The sequence below is a fragment of the Ammospiza caudacuta genome, chromosome 2 (genome assembly GCF_027887145.1).
Source record: "Ammospiza caudacuta isolate bAmmCau1 chromosome 2, bAmmCau1.pri, whole genome shotgun sequence".
Lineage (NCBI taxonomy): Eukaryota > Metazoa > Chordata > Aves > Passeriformes > Passerellidae > Ammospiza > Ammospiza caudacuta.
The window spans coordinates 26282504-26301083 of record NC_080594.1 but is presented as its reverse complement, the minus strand read 5'-3'; the positions used below and the strand labels follow the sequence as shown (position 1 = coordinate 26301083).

General features: G+C 38.4%; 1 protein-coding gene across 1 annotated transcript in view; it reads left to right on the top strand.

Annotated features, from left to right (window-relative positions):
• The window catches only part of NME7 (NME/NM23 family member 7), an 88719-nt gene that overhangs the window by 26267 nt on the left and 43872 nt on the right, over positions 1-18580 (top strand). Inside the window, exons 5-7 of the mRNA XM_058822702.1 lie at positions 3693-3743; positions 6148-6355; positions 9331-9436. Of these exons, the coding sequence (XP_058678685.1) occupies positions 3693-3743; positions 6148-6355; positions 9331-9436 (365 nt within the window). The remainder of the gene's footprint in view (positions 1-3692; positions 3744-6147; positions 6356-9330; positions 9437-18580) is intronic.

Genomic DNA, 18580 nt, shown 5'->3' with positions numbered 1-18580 from the left:
CAGGCTTCCTCATACAGGCGGTATTGTTCATTGTAATAATGTTGTCTTTAAAGTATTTGGTTTGCTTGCTCTCAGTAAATCTGTTGTCTTAATTTTTGCTCTCAGATTTTTTGCTGGAAGTCCTAGACAAAGCAAGTGATCTTCTGATGGTGCAGGGGTGGACAGGTTTTACTCATGCATCTTCCTAATACCTCAACCTTCAGTGTTCTCCACTTCTTAATGAGCCCCAAGATTTTAAAGGAAGGCATGCTTCAGAGGAAAAAGGAACATAATTAATTTACCTCAGAAGACTTTCCCAAAGTTACTGCATTATTTTTCCATTGCTGTTTTGCCAAACCTATTCGTATGCAACATGTTTTTTGAAAGAAAAGCTATCTATCTTACATAATACCATTTTCATGTATTCTTATTGTTTATGTGAGAGGTCAGCAACAATTTTTCCTTCACTTCAGAACCTTTTTGGCTTTCTGAGATACTGATAAAATCACTAAAAGACTTCCTCCTCTGCATACACCTGCTGCAATATCTGATTGTAGTGATTCCAGATCCTCCACCCAACAACTCCAATTCACAAGTTCAAACATGTTTCTAATGTTCCTTTGCAATTCATAATGTTCTTTCAAACTAGCTTTTTTTTTGCTTCCTCTCTCCTGCCACATGAGAGATTTGATCCTGAAGTGTTGTTTTGGGTGATGCTTTGTTTGAGTGTCTCTCTGAGAAGTTAAACTGTTGAGCCAAGTCACGTGCTTTAGAGTTGACTCACACTGAAGGGAAGAAATGGAGACTTGAACTTTTACTGCCTACTGCAAAATAAAAATTTCTGGTTGTCTTGTATAATTGAAATTAATTATTAATAAGCACAAGAATGGGCTGTGATACTGAATGTGTTTAAATAGTGTCTTGAGTATTTTGTGGTTTCTCTGCATACCATCTACTCAATTTCTTGGGAGTGTGCCATTTTAAAATGATAGAACTATGGCTTTGCCAAAGTCTTCTACCCTTATATTTCTGCAGGCTTGCTTGTTCAAATCATCATCATCATCATCATCATCATCATCTACTGCTTTCTTTAAAGGGATTATTAACAACAGTTGTCTGTCAATCACTGTTAAGCAGATTCATGCCTTCTGTAGAAGTGGTAGTGAAGATATGGAAGTGTGGGCAGGCACTTGCTTCTTCAGACTCTTCCTTTAATCCTGTGTCAGTTCAGTCTGTTATACATAGGTGAACACTGTTTTCCATTATTTGAAAACAGAGAACTAATAATGAAATTTAAAAGGAACTACGTTATACAACACAACTACACTTTGATATTTATTTCAGTGGGAATTGTTAACTGAATAGTAGAGCTCAGTTTGTTTCAGAAACAGACCTCTCAAATACTTCTTTGCAATCAGAAATGTTGATACTTAATCTCTTCACATGCCCTTTTCATATTTCCTCTCCAAAATTCTTTGGTGAATTAATTTCAGAAGAATGTTTTCTTGTGAAATAATGAATTGTAGGCAAACGTTTTGCCCAGTGTAGGATTGAAGCATGAGATAGCAAGAGTTCTGGTGTCTAGCATAATTTTTACATCAAGCTTCTGCCTTTGTTTAAAAAGGAAGGAAAGTAAATATACTGTATGGTTGATAAAAATATTTTGGATTTTGAATGGCTCATACTTATACTGAACTAAAAGCAACAAACCAGGAATTACTCAGGTCATTTTGATAAAAAAGCTGGAGAAAAATGTGACTGTTCAAACATGGATAAATGTTAAGAAAATTAAATTCTTCTTATGTTCTTCTTGATGTTATTTCTTTCCTCTGGCAATATTTGGTTTAAGTCTGGACTGCAAATGGGAGAGAGGCATCAAAAGTTCAATTTCAGATGACAGAACTATGCCTTTCTTCATACTTGGAATCTGTTATTTGAAAAATATGCAGGCAATTTCTGTCAGTAAAGAGAGGTGCTGAAAATGAGCAAACTCATGAAGACCAGAAAAATTTAGAAGACTGTGCTGCAGGTAAAAACAACTTTCCAATTTGGAATCTCACCCTACAGCACTGCTTTATTATGAACTCTGTACCCAGAGTAGAGGTCAGCAATTTTTCTTTCTTTCACTTGTCAGTCCTCTTGAGGAGCTTGTCCTTCTCTACAAATTCCAGCTTCAAAAAGTGGCACACACCAGAATTTGAAGCAAGCCAATACTGAGCCTGTGTTCTCAACAGGATTTCTGAAGCTGCAGAATAGCAGGTTTAGAGCTGAAAAACTCCATGGATTTTTCTAGCTGTTGCCATGCAGAAAAGGCAGTTCAGTAAGCAAGAGTAAAACGTGAGAAGCAGCTGGAGAAAAAGACAGGGAAGAGAGTAGAAGAGAATAGGTTGGCTGGTGGCAGGGGCTGGTGAGGTCAAAAGCCACAAAACTGTGTGTCCATTGGTGGATGGATGGTAGCTCTGCACTGTAGTGGTCCCCAAAACCTTGTAGTTGGGTTGCTGAGCCCAGTGCAGGTAGGACCGTGGCTGTGGGAATGCAGAGCTTGGGAAGGGCCGCCACCCTGTCTGAAAAGGACATCTTTTTACTTCCAGCTCCTGAGGAAAGGCTGAGTAACAGCTGTGCTGCAGACACACTGGGTATGCCTGGTAGCCTTTATTTGCCTGGCTGTGTGAGGAGATCCTTGTTGGTGACGGAGGGAGATGGGGAGACTGACTCAGTGATCAGAATCCGATTTTATTGTGGGATACAAACACTTATATACTATTTCAGGGAGACTAGTAATGTGTACTAAAATGATTAGGTTGAAATCACACACAACTTATGCATATAATAACATGTCTTGCTTGCAGAGTTTATGGGATTTTCTTTTTCTGGTAAACCCGCTTGATTTATTCTTCTTACAATCTAGGTCTAATTTTCAAAGTTCTGTTTGCTTTTGCCAAGGCATCCTATTCTCAAATCTCTTATGTTAACCAGGCCAAAGTCCGTCATCTGTTTTGTGTCTCCCAACATTCCAATAACCCCTCACTGCAGAAATCCCATTGCTTTGGAAGAAAGGAGTGTGTAGTCACTGCTGTGTTTCCTGAGGAGACTGCAAGGCCAAATTGAGTTTTGAAGCGTGAAAGTGTGGAGGAAATCCAGTTTTAATATGGAGGCTATTGTGCTGCCTATTCAACTTGTAAGATTTGAGGACACTGAATGGAAATCAGGTTATGCAGTATTTTGTTATGCACCAGTTTAATTAAAGACTAGCCCTGATAAAGAAGTGTTCCAGTGGAGCAGATAAATTGTTTATGCTTTAAAACTAGACTTCATTTAGCAGTATGCCCCCTCAAACTGATGAATGATGAAAGCAACATAACAGTAAATGGCTTGCAAGAAGGTGACTCTGCTGCATTTATTTCTCAGCCTGAGAATGTGGGGACCATCAATGACCATGAAATGGGCTTTAGTAATTCCTTCTTAGAGCAGGAGCATGAGGAGTAGTCAGCTGTACTGGTAGCTACACAAAATATGAAATTTAAATGTAGTTTCTGTTATTGGACATGAACACCCAACAAGGTGACCAGCTTAGGAAGACATTGCCTGTAGAAACATGTTTATGGATGGTATTTGAATGAATGATAATTGTGGTTTTCAGGGGGGTTTTATGTATGTATGTATGTATGTGTATATATATCTATAGCTGTATCTCTGTCTTTTTACTTTTTCAGAAAAGAAGCAGCTGATTTCTATGCTGATTATCGAGCAAAACCCTTTTATCAGTAGGTATATCAATTTCAGCTTGACATGTATTAAGCTTATTTATTGAACGCACAAAATTAATTTACCATTTTTGATGCCATGGGACCTTGGGAGAATCAGAGCTTGTCTTAGTTGAGTGGACCCTTTGCAAAGCATGCACCTTTTCTTCTTCCTCCAGGGAGAGATCCTTATTTCAGCTATTTATGGTTTTAACTCACACTTTTTACAACCCAGTGGTATCAGGGGAATGTCTTTTGTCCCTCAGAAGTGAAAATGCTCCTAGCAGGGCAAAACTTCAAAGCCAAGAGAAGGGCTATCTTCAGGATCAGGGTGAAGCTTGCAGATGAGAATTAGGGGGAACACTTAGTTGTAAGAATTGATTTGGTAACAAGTATCTGAAATAATAAGTAACTGAAAGGATAGTTCATAGGGTAGTTTTTACTGAACTGCTACCCTTGGACAAATGTCAAACTTGCATGATGTTAGACTGCTCCACCTGATGTGAGAAACCTTAGTCTTTCCATAACTGACCAGATGGATGCTTATGACCCAGAGATTGAATAATTTCTGCTTTTCCTGAAAGTGCCAGCAACTGTCTTTTCCTTCCTCTCCACTTTGCATTCTGCCTCTTCTAGGGAGAAGGTGCCCTGTGTTTTTCAGCCATATTGGTGCATGTGTTTGCACTGATGTGGTTGAAAGACTTGGTTTCAGTACTGACACAAAGTGCTTGAGAACTAGCATTGCCAGATGCTCTCCAGCAACAGCAGCTGATTTGTTGTGGGTCCAAACTCAAGCCCTTCAGAGAGACATGGCCCCAGGCTATGTCTGACCCTGTTGGAGGTCAGAGAATGCATTATTTGGAATTGCCTTTTCTTTGCTGAGTAAGCCTGCTTGAATATGTTGATAAATAATCAAGAATTTTGCCTGAAGTCTTATTTCACAGATGTCTATCTATACTAATGGTAATTGTCTGAGGAACTGTAGCCTTTGTCCTCTGTGATGTGCCTGTCTCCCATCCTACAGTCCTATTGGCTACATCTTCTGTATAGGATTTTTCTCTAAATTAGAAATAAAAAAGCTCTAGAGCATTCCAAATCAAATAGAAACAAGAAACTTCAAGGCAGTGAAGTGTGAAATACACAACTCATTTATATTTGATGTTGTATCTTGTCTTTAAATTCAGCTTTCATTTGCAAGTTCACTATTAAATGTAAGTCTAGTGAATAGTAAGGAAAAATAGCAGTTCTATTGTTTGGAAAATAATGGCTTTCATATTAAAGAAATTTTTTAAAAAATTCAAGGATTAATCTGCACAGTAAATAGTGTTGTAGAAATTGCTTTTTTCTTGGATGTATGTATGTGTACTGTTTAAATGTCCTAAACAAGCAGACTCTGACCAACAGAACCTGATATCCAATCATTTTTTAGTGTGTTGTTTCTTTATGTAATTTTTAGTAGTTTTAACATTGTTTCTTTTTCGAAAAACTACTAGGATTTCTCTTCTCTTCTTGACCAGGGGTCATTAGGAAGAAGGTAGTTGGAGAAGCATGCACATCTACAGTCATAATTGTGTAAAGCTCTTCTTTTAAACAAAATAGTACAAAACTCAGGGCCAATGTTCTCCTTCGTTGGTTCTGTTCAGACTAAACAGTGAAAAGACAGGCTTATTGGTATGCATGTTTTGTGAAGATACTCAATTATAGTTATTGGTGTTTTGTTTAGTTTTTAAATGGAATGTTTGGGTTACCAATTTTGGATGGTTGTTTTCTATTGTGAGATGGTCAAGACAGGAGGCAGGCTGCTCCTGACAGCAGCTTCTCCTTATTTGGACTCATCCCATTAAAATCACTTAAGTTATGCCAAGATGTAATAGCTCACTTTTTGAGTAAGTCCCTTATCCCATGCTAATTTTCAACTCCTTCCCTTCTCTCCCACTTTGGACGCTGGCTGGGCAAAATCCATGGCAGACATCTGTGGGGCAGTGGAGAATTCAGCTTGAAGGCAGTGCTGATGTTCTGTCAGTGGGGTACACATCCAGATGATGTATGAGAGCCTTGAAATGTTGCTGTGCAGAAGAGGAAAGCTTAGGAATCATTCCTGTTAGTCAAGTGGTTACCAGGGTCTCTCCTTCACTGTTACCAGGACATCAGTACTGATCCTTTAAAAATTCTTTTGAAATCTAAGACTCTACAGAGTAGCTTGAGTGAGTTTGGGTTAGCTACATGTTGTTTTTTTTCTACAACTATAATAAGGGAATGTCTGCACATAACCTAATCTGACCTGTTCCCCAAAGTAGAGTCAACTTCAAAGTTAGATCGTTGCTCCAGATCTTGTCAGTTTGAGTTCTGAGCATCTCCACTGGGTCATGTTTTTGTTGGTTTTAATTTGTAGCGTGAATCACCATGTACTGTTTCCCTTTTGCAGTGAGCTTCTCCAGATAATAATGAGTGGCCCCATCCTTGCTATGGAGCTCTTAGGAGATGATGCTGTGAGTAAGTGGAGAGCAATAGTGGGGCCAGCAAACCCTACAATGACTGAGAGTGATACACTGGACAGCATCACGGAGAGCTTTGGACATTGTGGCCTCAGAGATGCAGCTTATGGCCCGGATTCAGTTGCTTCAGCTGCTAAAGTAAGTTTTTGACTTTCTTGACTGAGGTTTATTTTTACTTTTATCTGCTAACAACTAGATTAAGATTTTGTCATTTTGTTTCTACACTTGAGTTCAGAACTAGTTTACATATTCTTGGTGTGCTTCTTTTTAGCATGGAAAAATAAACTGTCTGAAAAGAGAAATCTTGTTTATCACAAAGGTGAATCTTGGGTGCTTTGATCAGGAGAGCATGCCTGGTCATTTTTATTGTCTCCTGTACATCACAAACAGTGATGTATTGCATAGTCTGTGTAATCTACCTATAGTCTACCAATGTTGGTCATAAAAAGAAAGGGATTAAATGATTAAATCTTTTTGTGCGCTTTTGTGTTTCACACATCTGTTCTCCTTCACAGTTCTCACTAGTGCTCTGCTTGCAGCCTACTTTGCTGTTATTGTTCAGAATGAAAAATTAAAAACCAGACCACTTTGTAGTGCTTTGTGCTTTGAGAGTGGACATGGCTTTGAGGAGTTTGGTTCCATTTTGCTTTGTTGGCCATGTTTCTTTTCTCAGTGCTAAGAAAAAGCCCTGGGACTGGGTAATAGATATTACTATTTCTGTAGAATTAAGGTGACTTTTGTGTGCGTTGTTGTGGGATAGATATGCTAATAAATGATAGCAAGAATAATGTTTATCTCATGGTTGATTGTTGTGTCGCTTGGTGTCTCAGCTGTAAACCACTTTAGCTGGGAAAAGATACCAATTGTTGCTTCTTTGATCCTAGTCTTCCCTGTTTAACTTAGAACAGCTGCAGTAGCACAACTGGAGAGAGACCTCTGGTTAAATAGTTAGATGTCTTCATATATAAGGGTGAAAGTTTCTCTTTTTTCCTGTGTACTACCATGACAACTGCGCCAGCTTCTGAACTGAGAGTGTAGGAAGGAGTATCTATTAGCATAAATTCTTGGTTAGAAGCATAAGTATGTGCTTAGGTTTTAGTTTGTTATTCTTGCTGCATTTCATTATTTTTGAAATTATGTCTGAAGGCCCCAGTCATCTGCAGCATTTTTATGACACTGAGATTATTTTGCTGAACATCTGCAGGTGTGTGCATCTTTGTGGTGTTAATGATACGTCTCTTTAATAAATCAAACAACATTCTGAATTTAGTGCCCCTGTGCCTTTATTAATTTAGTAGGCCTAGTATTATATGGCTGTATAGCAGTTGCTATGGAAACTAGTTGGCTGTGCCTGCAGAAGATTTGCTGAAAAGAAGGAAATATAAGATAAAGGGACCTAAATCAACTTTCCTGACAGAAAACTGAAGTCTCAACCACATTTAATGAATGTACTGTAAGATGAACCCTTAGGGTGGAAAGCTGCATTGTTCTTTTGATGGCAAAATGACAAGTGAAAGTATGTCTCTGATACATTCTAAGCTGCTGTCTCTCTGTAGGCCAAATTTTGTAATTTCTTTAGATCAGGAATAAAGGGTAAGGAAAATGATTTTTTTTTTTTTTAAGGCTCAACAAGATTATAGTTTGGGCTTTCATTATGCAAGTCCTTTAGCATTATTGAGTTAATTTCCTTTTATGAATTTTAGTGGATAAAACTAAGTGTTAACTATTAGATGTATTTTACTGCCTTTTTCTGGCTGCTTATTTTAGAGTAAATAGCAATTAATAGAGTGGGACAAGTTCCTTGAATCATGCAGCATTTTATCAGTAGAAGAATGTAAGGAATGAACCCTGTTGTCTCAGGTGCACCCACTTAAAACGTGGATTATTTGCCAGCAGAAATACAAAGACACTTCTTCCATCTGTTGAAAGATACATTGTCCAGGATCTACTGCCCAAGATCCAAAGCACGGCAAGTTTGAATTGTGTAATTCTTCAAGAAGGGATTACAGAAATGGTTGAAGTGCCATGAGCTAAATGTGAGTCTATTCCATTTAAGTTGAGCTAGTAAATTAAGGGAGACAGTTCCAGGAAATGGCCTTTAGCATTGCTACTGTTATACAGGAAAAAATCAAATACATTTGGTAGTAGTATTTCTTGGATGAAACATTTTCTCTTAAATAGAAATGTATCATTTCTCTTACTGAATTTGACCGATAGGTATGAAATGGAACCTGTGTTTTGCACATTTGTTGATTGGCAGATTGTGTAACATATGTGAATAAATGGTATGGAAAAAGTATGAAGCTGGCAGTGAATAGTGAAAAAATACTGCTGAGGAAAGAAACCTGACTGCCAAGTTCACCCCAGTATGGTCTGAGACACAAGGTATCTGATGCCTAAATAGTGATGGTGGGAAGAAAGAAATTGAAGACAAAAAGGTTTCTTTGATTTATCTGAGAAAGAAAAGCCATTGGGTTCATCAGCTTCAATTCAGTAAGACTGAACTAATTAATAGAATTAATATAATTTAAAAAAATTATAGGGCCAATAAGGCATGAGAAGTGACTCAGCAATTTTAGACAAAGTTTAGTTGTTTAAGATGAAAGGAAGAAAATGTAAACAATTTGGAAGGAGGTCAGTTTTGTATATGGAAAGAAAACATACTGAGAAATGGATAATAGTTGTATTTTTGCTTATGTAGTGGAAAAGATGATTTGAAAAAAAGGAAAAATAAAGTATGTGTGTAAGGGAGTGGATTTGGAAAGATACTGAGGAAAGAGAGAGAGTATCAGTAAAGCTGGGAACACCTCTACCAAATTATTGTTGCATCAGCATTTTGAGTGCTCCGAGTATGAACAGATTGCATTGCAGAACTGAAAGGAAGACATTGCAAGAAGTACTCCAGCCCTGTTTTTGTGATTGTAGCAGTGATGCCAGAGAGGAAAAGATACATTTGAGATAATGCTTCAGGGGAAAAGTATTCGTAGGAAAAAAATATGCACTAAAGGTTTATCTTCTGTGATTATGGATACTTCAGATGTTGTTACTCGTGATAAAAGCTGATGTGTGCAGCTAGATCAATCTAAAATGTGTTTAATTACAATTGTTTTCAGGAGCTGGAGCTGTTCTTTCCCTCCAGTGGAGGTCGTGGACCAGTCAGCAGTGCCAAATTCACAAACTGTACTTGTTGCATTATTAAGCCTCATGCTGTTAATGAAGGTAAGCAATGCAGATAGCAGAGGAGAAAGCAGTATGTGTCTGTTGTATCCATGACCATTCCTCTGCCCTCTTTTTGGGAGAATGAGACTGTGTGAGCAAAGGGTATATTTCACATGCAAAAGCTTGCAGATGCATTGTCTTTCATTTAGTATTTCTGCAGTTAATTTCCATGAAGAGTGAGTGGGTCATGTGCTTTCCATGCAGATACCTGTTCACTTCAGAATAAGAAGGTAAAGGTGAAAAAGATTAAAACCTATGTGAGGTGTGACATATCTTATTGTGACAGCTTCCCATGTCCTTGCTCCCGTCTGCCCAGCACGGTCACCTGCTGGAGGTTAGCATCCTCCCAAGAGAGTGAAAGCAGGACACCTGACCATGATCCAGGGCCCTCTGCTCAGGCAGTAGCACATCAGATCCAAATGACTCACAAAGGGAGATTTGTGCTGATACGAATCTCTTTCTACTGAATGCACTTGGGACGGAAAGTAGGAAAGGCTTGTTTGTGAAAGTGAGCCAAAGACCTAAAGCATTTGGTGGATTCTGTGATGCTTTCTGTGCTGGAGAATGCCCTGGAAGTTTGCCATATGAGTATTGGGAATGTTTTATGCTCTGCTGTTACCATGCAAAAATAACCTCGCTTGTGTGTCCTGTACTTAGATCCAGGAGCATGTGTAGGAGCAGTGAGTGCAGTAAAATATTTTGACTCACGCACTGAAACAGTATTTTGAATGCAGAATAAATATCGCCATGTGAGAGCATAGAGTTTTTTCTTAGTAAGATGCAGAGCACACTGCAACATTCTAATCACTTCTTTGTGGATAGCTTAAATGGAAAGAGCAGAAGTGGCTGGAGCAGTTTCCAGGCCTTTCTCACCTCAGGTGGGAAGTCTAGAGAGCTTGCTGAAATTAAAAAAGGCTTTCACAAGAAGGAGTTTTGTAGCTGGTACTGGTAATGTGCCTGTTATCTCTTCCAAGCCTTGCATGGTATTTGCTGCTGATAAGTCTGCCGTGCAGCAAAGACACAGCGATGTTCCTTTTACAGAAATATGGACAGCAGCTGGGACTATGATTTTACCCAGCTATGTGTTTGCAGAGGACAAACTTTTCTGTGGCAGGATTGTTAGAGTCCTTCATTTGACTGTAAAAATAGCAAAGTGGATGGCATGGACTGTTTTTTTTTTTTAGACTTAAGATAAAATTTTGATTACATATAAAGTTCAGACTCAGGTTTTCTCTTCCTATTTTTAATCTTACTCATCTCTGTAGATTTCAGTGTGATGTCTGTTCCTTTTTTCTTCTGGAACTTCTCTGAATTTTTCTGAGTTGCCAGAAGACAAATTGTGACCCTATTTGCACATCCCTCTGGGTGTGTGAGTGCCTGTAGGAGGCTGAGGGTGGTGAGGAGAGGAGGTATGAATGTATGTAAACAAAAAATGTGTGTGCACATCCAGCTTTGTAGTGTGAGTGCTGATCTTAATGTACCCTATATAGTCCCTTTTCTCACACCACAGAAGGCTGGAAAGTCAGACGACAGCTGCCAAAAAGCAACTGAAATTTGAAAGACAAAAAGCATTGTGTGAGCATTCTCCCTCCATACAGCTGTAATTACTACCCTCAAAAACAAAGAGATGAGAATTGACTTCTCTAAGTCAGTAGACTGTTCTGACACTGTTGTGGTTTAACCACAGCTGGCCGCCAAGCCTCACACACCCACCCGCTCACTTCTCTGGGATCAGGAGAGAATTGGAGGAGTATAAGTGAGGAAACTCATGGGTTAAGATAAGGACAGTTTAATAGGTAAAGCAAAAGCTGCACACACAGTCGGGTAAGTGGAAACACAGCAGCTGGAGAGGAAATCCTGTGTGGCCTTCAGGGGGAAAAGGTGGTTTGGCAAAGCCAGAGGCATGGAAAGAAAATCACGTGGGTCAAAGCATCGGAGCATCTTCTGTGTTGGAGTTTTGATTTGTGCTTTACAAATTTTCAGTATTGATATCTAAAAATAAACCTTTTTGCAATTTCCTATGCACTGCTGAGGCTTTGAACTTGGCTATCTAATTACCATGAATATAAGCTACTCATTACATATTTACAATTACATGAAGTTTCACTTATGTACTTCAGTTTATATGGAGATCTAGTCTTTATTTCTGTAGAGACATTTGGCTGAATTAATGATTTGAATTTTGCTTTCTGGCCTTTTTCCCCAGTGTTTGTTTTTCCTCCAGAGTGTGTTGCATAACTGATTCTTAGAAGGAAAAATCTTCTGGTTTTCTGTCCTAGAAGATGATTTGCTTTAATGGCAGCTGTAAACTAGGGTGCTTTTCAGGATGTAATCTCTAGTTCATGCTGGTTAATTCTTGGGCACAATACTCTCTTATGAAATGACTTTGATAGTTACAGGTGGTTTCTATCCAGTGATGAAGTAGAGGAAAGTTAGTGTTGGTTTTATCTCTGGCCTTGCTGCCTCTCTCCTGATGGACATACAGAAATGTCTGGTCCTAGGCAGCCACAGCAGCACAGCCCAGCCAACCACAGCAGGACCTGTGCAGTGCCCAGGCACCTGAGAATTCCTGTAAGCAGGAGTGTCAGCATGTCTGCCAGGCTGCAGAGGAACCCTGGCCTGGTCAACGGTCTTGGGGGAGTAAGGTGAAGTTTTAACCTCAGCTGTCAAGAGTGCTCATAATGCTGGCATCACTGGCCCTCTAGGAGTGTGTGCCCTGCACATCTCTTAAAGAAGTAGGGCCATAGCTATTGTGTCAGTTTGGTGTCAGCGTAACATCTATGGAGGATCAGAAAGGGGTAGGCCATGGAAGGCAGTGTAGCCCAGAGGATTCTGGAGTAGACAGCCTTAGGGAGCTCCCTGGTGGCTGCTCCCAGTGGAGATGGAGAACTTCCCTGGCTGGCAGCAGTGAGATGGTTGTATTTTAGCTCTGAAGAGGCTTTGCAGAGCAGTCCAATTCTTCTTCACTGAGAGCTAGAAGAATGCAGAAGCAAACCGATGCTACTCCAGGCAAATTTGTTCTGACCAGGGCTGCATCAGTTAGACATGAGGGGTTTATCCCCTCTAGAATCTGTTAACTTCTCAGTGTCTTTCAGTTTCCTCCTCTTCTCCTGAGACCAGTTTTTAGTCAAGTAGGTTGGTAACTAGTAAGCACAGCTCTATGATTGTATGGTTAAGTCATTTAACAATTTGAAGTTTTTAGTGTTGTTCTGTGTCTTGTAATCCTCCTGCTTCTTGTGCTTCTGATACTTGAGACACAAGATCATAGTTGCAATCACATAAACATTCTTTTTTTGTAATTCCCCTCCTGTTAGTAGATTTGGAGGTATTGGCACTAGTGCTCAGAAGCCAAACTTGTAAATTCACCATGATGGGTAAACATCAGTGTAGTGCCCTTAGGACAGTTATGATTCCACTGTTTTGTGAGCAGAAATAGCACCCTATAGATCACTGGGTGGGATTAACTTTTAGTATTTTTATGTGTAACAGTTTAGTCATGTTTGCTGTAGGAAGTAGACTTTGGTATTTCGTGACAGGTTTAAAGTTTCTTTGATGTGGCCTTTAGTTCTTCCTTGGAAAATTAGCAGGCGAAAAATTTTAAAATAGAGATGATCAGGCTATAAAGACTGAGGTCAGAAGTGTGTAATATGCAAACTGAAAAGGCTGCCTAGAGGAAAGGAAGCCTCTATGGTTTTCAGAGGTCCTAGTCATGAGACTGACTACCCAGACAGGTTTGCTCTCCTTGTATGTGTTAAGCTTGAGATTTTTTTCTAATGTATCAGCTAAATTAAATCCTTTTTCCTCTTAATTAAAAAAGGTACAGTGCTGTCTTCCACAGTATTCTTCAACGAAAGAAAATTCAAATCTCGTAGAAAATAGAAGGAGCGGGAATACCTTCTTGCCAAGTGAAAAAGATACTGTGTGGGAATGTGGTTTTAGATCTGTTCTAAGTGGATGATAAAACTTAGACCCCTTCTATATTAACTTAGTAGCTAGTGGACAGCTTTAGAAAGTTCTGGAACTTCATATTCATTAACAAAATGTTGCATGACAGGAAATCATAAGAACCATATTTCCGTCTTTATGCGAAGGCAGAAAAGTTCCAAGTGAGAGAATAGTTTGTAGCTCCAAAGACAAATCTAAATGTGACAAAAAGAATACCAAGGATGGTAGTTCAGTCTCAGACAAGTACAGAAACAAGGTTTACTTATGTAGAATCTCAGGTGAATTTACTGTACAAGAGAGAGTGAGGAGTGTAGAGCGTGGAAATCTGCCATTGTAGTGGATTATCTGACTGCAGACAACTGAAGGACTGTCCTGACACACAATAGACTTGTTGCTTTTTGAAAGAGAGAAAGCATCACTATGAAAATGTTCAGTTCACCTCTGTATAATGCCAAGTGTACTTACATGTGTGTAGTTAGGAAACTGAATAAGCTGGAAAAGAAAAAGAGGATGGTATAGTAGAGATACAAATCTATTATCACTCTTAGCACTACTTATCTATTTCATAGGTTTTTCTCAAGGCAATTTGTATTCATTAGATATAAAAACTCTGGAAATTGTTGGCTTTTTTTTACCTTTTTAGGCATAAGTCTGAGGAATTAAGTATTTTTATTTTCAGGAGACCTAGAATTAGAATAGAGTTTTCAGAAAACTGGCTTGAGAAAAAATGAGGAGTGCAATTTTCTCGTAAGTTTTCTGAAAGTACATCTTCTGTCTGTGATAAGTGTGCAGATAATAGAAAGGTGAAGTGCAGATGCTGTGGACTTTACCCCATTACAGGTAGAACCTTTCTTTGGATTTTGTCTACAAGACTGAGTGCCAAGTGGAAGGAATTATTTGTAGATAGAATCTGGAAGCAAAAAAAAAAAAATTGTGGAACGAACAAAAGTCTTTGCAGATACTTCAGAGTGGATGGTTTGAGATGTGACCTCAGGGTATTCCCACATGCAACATGGCAATCTTAGTGCTGCAGTAATGTGAGGACTAACTAGTAAAACACTGCTTTCAGCTGCAGGCATTCTTTTGCAGACGGACTTGCCCAGGGAGGAGAGGTATTTTATGTCAAATGAAATGCAGTTTGTTTCTTGTGTTTTCCTCGAATATATATACTATGTAGGATGTTGAAACATTTGGTGGTGTCTAGTGGTGCTGGGTTTTTTTTGGTTGATTGGGTTTTTTTCTCTTTAGAGAAGCTAGAAAAAAGTAGTTAAAGTGAAAACAACCTACTTTGCCACTTCATCACCGTTTTTTAGAATAAAAAAGATTTAGCTTTCATGAAATCAGTCATCCATACGCTTCCATCTGTGTTGTTAATTCTTTGCTGTAGTTGTAGTGATGGATATTCCCTGCCAGGGATGTTTGGTTTTGAACCAAGCCCATAGTGTTTCTTGTTTTACTTCTGCCTAAAGTTTTAGCACCTTGGCATTGGTTTCCCAGCTTAGACTGATTTTTGATTTCAATGACTACTGGGAAAGTGACATCTATTTTTTTGATGTATGAAAAATATATTTTACATTTAAATAGATTTTGGTAGGGGAGGAGGTGAACTGAATTTGGAAATCCTTTCTGACAGTTTGAGATGGGATGGAAGAGGAGGAGATACACTTCTGAGTACCAAACAGATCAAATGGCACAGCCAATCCTTGCTGGAGCTCATAAGTATCCTCCAAGTGGAAAAAATTGTATTTGCTACTGTGTTCAGTAGACTTATAGTGGTGATGTTCATGTTACTGGAAATCATCTCTGTGCAGGGACGATGGTATTATTGTAAAAAAAAAGAGACATTAGAAATGAGTGTTTACTACTGCATTTTGGGATTTTCACTTGTAAAGGGTTAGAGAAAAGTCAATTAGAAGAGTGGACCAGGATAGTGAAACTTCTTTTCATACCAAGGAAACTGATTTATCAGGAGTGTATAATTTCATTGAAATCACTCAGTGGTTGATGGACGTTTACCAACATGTCTTTTGTGAAGGAAAATATTGTATATTGATCTCTGAATTCTCCAAGTATGCTTTTTCTAAAGGAAGGTAAAACAGTGTAAGATAGCCAAATTCACTTGGTTATCAGTGCCTTTGTTAAAGTTCTTTGCTGTCAGGAAACCAGAATTTTCCTTTAGTGGAGTAAATAGTTTGTTTAGATCTTTACAACCTAGGCATCCGCATAGCTTTAAATGTCTCCCTGAATGTAGGACTGGACATGAGCATGTCAAATTAAAAGAGCTTTACAAATGAAGTCTTATCAGGCATCCTGGGGCCAGTTCTTGTCAATATTGTCATTGATGGCTTGGATGGGTGAGGTTAGAGCATGCTTGCAATGTTCACACATGATGTCAAGTGCCTACTGAAATTTTGAAGGATGTGAACAGAACATTTCTGTGAACAGAACATCAGAACATTCATGATGAATTACAGAAATTATGTGATGCAAAGATGATGAAACTGAGTATAAACTGCATAACATTACTGTGGAGAAGGGATAATAAATGCAAAGATATAAAATAAAGAAGAACTGGCAGAGTATCAGTGAAAAGTTTGACAAATTGTTGGTATAGAGATGAAACAGGCACAACCTGTGTTCACTATGTACCCACTAGTTCTGCTTAATGAAAATCCAACTAATTTATCATATCCAATTTCTGGGCTCTTTGTTTCAAAAAGAACAGAAAAAGAGAGCAAAAGAATAAGAGATTTAGCCAATGAAAGCTGTATGGGTTTAATTTGTTTAACCTGAGATAGGTAGGACAGGGATATACAGCTTTCTCTAAGTACATTTACAAAATATGTGCATATTTACTAATTTAGGAGAAAGAAGATTCAATGTAATCATTAAGGAATACTTTGCAGTGTGTCACTGGCCTGATGTTTGGTGATGTAATGGAACCTGAAGTTACCAGAAATTTTGGAGAACATTTTAGAAAAATGAAAAAAATGTGACCATGCCTAATCTAACTCACTGTACCTTGAAGCAAAAGGTAAATATATCGAAGTCTCTTCTTTTACTACCCTTTTCAAATCAGAGTGTAAGGAGAAAGGCAAGATACTGGATCTGAAGACAGCCAAGACACAGAATATAGGAGTATGTGATAGTCTTTTGCCAAGTGGAAAATAATTACAGAGCTTACAGTGTATTTACTATTGTTCTAGGAGAATGAGTTGTTGAACTTTCCAGATTGTAGGGGATTGCATGAAGATTTTTACCTCCAGAATTAATTTGACAGTGAAATAGTAGATTAAAGTTATTGTTTGTAATTATAGGCTAATGCACATTCCAAGGAGTAAATTTAACCACTTCCTCTCTGTAGCTGTAACCATTAATGAGAAGTCTCATGCACAGTGTTCAGCAGGGATAACCAGAGAAAAGGAAAGAAATGTTACTAAGATTGTGAATGGTTTGAATTACAATACTGAATGCTTTCCTATAATCCAGTGGTATTATCATATGGATAATTTTATTTATCCATATGATAATACTTATCCATATTATAATATTTATTTAAATTTATTTATTTATTTTATTATCCATATAATAAGATATCATATTTAGTTTTTGATATCATGTTTAGTTTGTTATTAAGAAATAAGCAAAAATAAATGAAATTCATTATAGCCATAGAAACATTCTACTAGCCAGAATGATTGACCGTAATCTTCTTAAGTTGAAAGAAAAATAAAATCTGATTGGATGTGCTAAAGAAGTACAAAGTAATGAACATCGTGAAAGAAAGAGAAAAGCAAATTGGGTATTTATTTTGAAACTTTCTCTTAACACAGAACAAAGAAAGAAAATGAAGCTTTTCTGGGTTTTGAGTTTTTTTGCAGATATACAGCTGTCAGTTAGAGTTCAGCATAACTGTGGCACAAATATTGACTTTTGTTCATTATACTGCTTTCTTCTCCAAATTCTCTTCTCCAATGGCTCCCACTGCCCAGCCAAATTGCTGGATACTTTGTATAGTCTGGTTCTGATCTTTGCCTTGAATTTCTCTATGGGCCTTTGTATCTGAATGCTGAGTGTGACTCTTCCCATCTGTTCCCATGTAAGAATTTCCAGAATACCTTTTTTTCCCTATGGCTTTTCATCATTCTGCATCTTATAATGCCCTGTCTGCCATTCACTTGTGTGGTCTTGCCTTGTTCATAGAAGTTCAGAAAGTTGCAGCTGAAATTAAGCCTTTGAACCTTCCCCCCCTTTGAATCTGTCAGTTCCCATTCTCAGCTGTGTCACATAGTTGGTCATTTTGGTTTCAAGGCCCCCTGAGATTTAATATCCGTATGCATAATTTTTCTTGTGCTAGCAGTATCCTGACTTGTACTTTCCAGTAAGGCCGTGGTAATATCTTTGTTTTCACTCCTTAACTTTTAGTATTTTCAGATGAATATTTTCTGTAAAGGTTTTCGCCAGTGCTGCAGTGTTGACAAAGTTCTCCATTAATTTCTGTAAAACTGCCCTTCAAACTTCTCAAGGTTCTCCTTTAATATTCTCCTCTAGGTTTGTCCTAGACAGAAATGAGGGATAATGGAAAATCCTGGACTCTATCACTATGATCAATATTCTTTCAGCGTTTCTCACATGCTCCTCTCTCTCCCATCTGGCTTTTCTTTTCCTCCTCATCACTAGCCTGGGGGGCTTTTGAGGTCCCCCTCTCCTTTGCTGGCCCAGAGTGTGTCACTCAGGAGACCCTCTGTCATTCCCTGGTGTGCCAGAGTACAGGTGCAAAAATGACTGCATATCCTTTTTCACACAGTACACAGTGGGGCTGGAAGACCAATAATTATAGATTATCACCATGACCAAACTTTTGGGGAGTCTAAATTTACTATTTATGCTGCATAGTAAACATGCCTAGAGTTGTGTTATTCCTAAGTAGAAAAAGAAGAAAAGAGAGAGAAACCTTGTTCTTCAGGGTATAGGTTGACCAACTGATAGGAAGAAGTGCACTTTTTGAGAAGGACGTTTGTTATTTACTTACTGCCCAGTGTTTTCCAATGTTGTCTGAAACAAAGATTAGCAAGAACTTCAACTGAAATATATTGCAGGGGAGCCCAACTCTAAATCCCACTTTTCCATCTTCTAGAGTTCAAAAAGGACTTTGCTTGGAGTCAAGCCTGATTGTGATTTTCTGGAGTTTTGAAATAG